Below are 2,984 nucleotides of genomic sequence, written 5' to 3' on the forward strand. Positions count from 1 at the left end.
AACGGTGAAGATAAAATATTAATTATATTAAAGTTATTATATTAAAGTAAACACAGTATGAGCCAAAATTCAAGATAAAAGCCTAAAACGACAAAATAAAAGACACGTGACTTCCCATCTTCTTCTTCTTCCCTCTATGATACCACCGGAAACCTGCATCCACACCTTAGACCGTCGTCATCGGGCACCGAAATTTATTCGTCGACTGAAGACACATGTCCGAAGCCGGACATGATCCCAGAGACGAACCGGACTACACTCGGGCGGGCATCCAAAGCATGTCCGCCCCATATCAGAAAGCTCCGAGGACGAGCCCCCGTTCAAGTGCGTCCAAACGGATGACGTCATCTCAGTTGACTACTATAAATACCCCTTCAAGTACAAATCCAAGTACGATTTCTCTGAACCTTCGTCCCTATTTTCTCTCTCTATTTTCCCTCTCTACCAATACTTATCCTCACGCCGGAGGGTGGTCGCAGAGTGGCCCTCCCATCTCTGCGGCGAGCCTAACGGTTTTCTGTTTTGCAGGAAACTCTCTCAACCTTTAACAAGATCCAGATCTTCATTTACAGGCTTCGGCCTGAACTTGATTTCTTGGTTCTTCAATTGGCGCCATCCGATCTTAAAGCTCTTAGTCCTTCACTTTAGTGAACTTCTTGAGCAAAGAACTGACAAATGGCGGCCCCAGGTTCTTTGAATCTGGGATCCACGGCTGTTAGCACGCAAGTTACTGCACCAGCAAGTATTGTCTCTACGACCTCAGCTACTTTAAGCTCAGGTCCAGGAACAACCTTGCCTTTCATCTTACTCCCTACTTCGCAAACATCAGAGTTCGATGCAGAATTTCTCGCCAAAAACGCAAGTCTTCTACGAAGATTAAAAGCACAACAGGCCAGAGATGAACAGATCCTCGGTTTGCGAACCAGGCTCTTTCATGACGAAGCACCAACGGGGACTATGGGCCCGACAATGATCACTCCTACATTTTCCACAGTCGTCACTTCGGAAACCTATACTGGATATGTACAAGGTTCCTCCGGACCTTCACCAGTAATGACTACGCGAAATGAAACACAGATGGATGTAATTAGCGATCCGGAACTTACCAAGCCGTACCATCCAGTTTCTATGACAGCCAAGTCGAAGTTTAGTGCTCGTATAACACATGCCAAACTTCCTCCAAAGCTCAAAATGCCAACTACGGTGAAAAAGTACGACGGCACAACTGATCCGGATGATCATATGTTCGATTTTGACGGAGCTGCACGAGTTGAACAATGGCCGATGCCAGCATGGTGCTTTATGTTCGCACAAACTCTAACTGGAGCCGCACGAGTATGGTTTGATGCGTTGAATGAAGGTGAGATCAACGACTTTGAGGAGTTCCGAAGGTTATTCCTCCAAAATTGCAGCCAACAAAGGCACTACTCTAAAGAAATTACCGAAGTCCACAACATCCGAAGAAAGGACGGAGAGTCTTTAGACAGTTTCATTGACCGGTTTAACCGGGAAAGCATGCAGATCAGTGGGGTAGTTGATCAACTACGGATCTCCGGATTTTGTCACGGCGTTCGGAATAATCAGCTAGTTGAAAAATTGCACGAAAATCTCCCGAAGACGATGGAGGTACTAATGGAACGGGCCAGAGCTTTCGCTCGAGGCAAGAATGCATGTAATCCTACTCCAGAGTCAGATCACAAGATGTCTTCGTGGAAGAAAAATGGTGGATCGGTGTTTGATAAGACTCCACCGGGGAGCAGAGGACGATCACACCCTTACAGTAGAAACGACAGACCTCCGCGAGGGAAAAGCTCCGGGTCACGATTTTACAATTTATCGGATCTCTCCAAAACTCCCAGTGAAATTCTCAGTGCGGAGGGGATGAATTTCCCCGCCCCACCAAAACTTCGAAACCCAGGAGACAAAAATTCTAAGAAATATTGTGACTACCATCATGCTCGAGGTCACAATACAGATGACTGTTGGTCTTTGAAGCAAGAAATAGAAAAGGCAGTACGGTCCGGGAAGCTATCGCACCTAGTCAAAGAAGTAAAGGAAGGAAAATCTTCAGGGAATTCGGGAGACAATCCGAACAATCAGCCGGCAATTTGCATGATCCGCAGGGCAAACAACCAAGGCATCAAGCGGACCAGTCAGCATTTGGCCGCCTGGATGCAGCAACCCATTGGTTTCCCACCCGTCAGCTTGGAAGATATCAAGGACGGACCGGTCATAGTGTCCGCAATCATTGCAGGACACAAGGTTCGAAGAGTATACGTCGACAGTGGAAGCGCCACCGAGATTATGTACAAGCAGTGCTTTCAACAGTTAGCCCCACAGACAAAGGCGAAATTGCTCCAAGTGTCGATGCCTCTGGTCAGTTTCTCCGGAGAGGTGGTCCAGCCTTTAGGCCAAATCACTCTTTAACAACGATGGGGGAAGGGAGTTTGGTTCGAACTGTCAACTTGACGTATCTAGTGGTTGAGGCACGGTCCGTCCACAATGTCATACTCGGAAGACCTGGTATGTGCGCCTTCGGAATGATCAGTTCAACCATACATGGAGCATTAAAATTCCCCACCGAAGCGGGAATAGCAACACTGTACTCCGAATCAACGATCGGTGTAGCTGAAATACGACAGAGCGATGGTAATGCCGAGCCCCCTAATACTCTCACAGAAGAATGGGCTATACACCCACATTTTCCAGAACAAAAAATTGCAATCGGGGCTCAACTTCCCAAGCAAACTAAGAAGAAGTTGTGGAAACTACTGTCCAATTCACTTGACGTGTTCGCCTGGCAAACCTCCGACATGGTTGGAGTTCCCCGGTGTTTGGCCGAACATAAGTTAAAAGTGTCACACTCGATAAAACCAGTAGCCCAGAGAAAAAGAAACATGGCTCCGGCTCGTAACAAGGCCATCTCCGAAAACGTACGAAAGTTGTTGAGCGCCGGTATTATAAGAGAGGTGCGTTACCAAACC

At 47.2% G+C, this 2,984-nt stretch overlaps 1 protein-coding gene across 1 annotated transcript; it reads left to right on the forward strand.

Moving 5' to 3' along the window:
* Window positions 1-675: 675 nt before the first annotated feature.
* Window positions 676-2,427, forward strand: LOC110869533. The gene has a single exon (XM_022118774.1). It carries the CDS (start codon window positions 676-678, stop codon window positions 2,425-2,427), a length of 1,752 nt encoding a protein of 583 aa, XP_021974466.1.
* Window positions 2,428-2,984: the final 557 nt, after the last annotated feature.

Source organism: Helianthus annuus, chromosome 8 (genome assembly GCF_002127325.2).
Source record: "Helianthus annuus cultivar XRQ/B chromosome 8, HanXRQr2.0-SUNRISE, whole genome shotgun sequence".
In the NCBI taxonomy this organism is placed as follows: domain Eukaryota; kingdom Viridiplantae; phylum Streptophyta; class Magnoliopsida; order Asterales; family Asteraceae; genus Helianthus; species Helianthus annuus.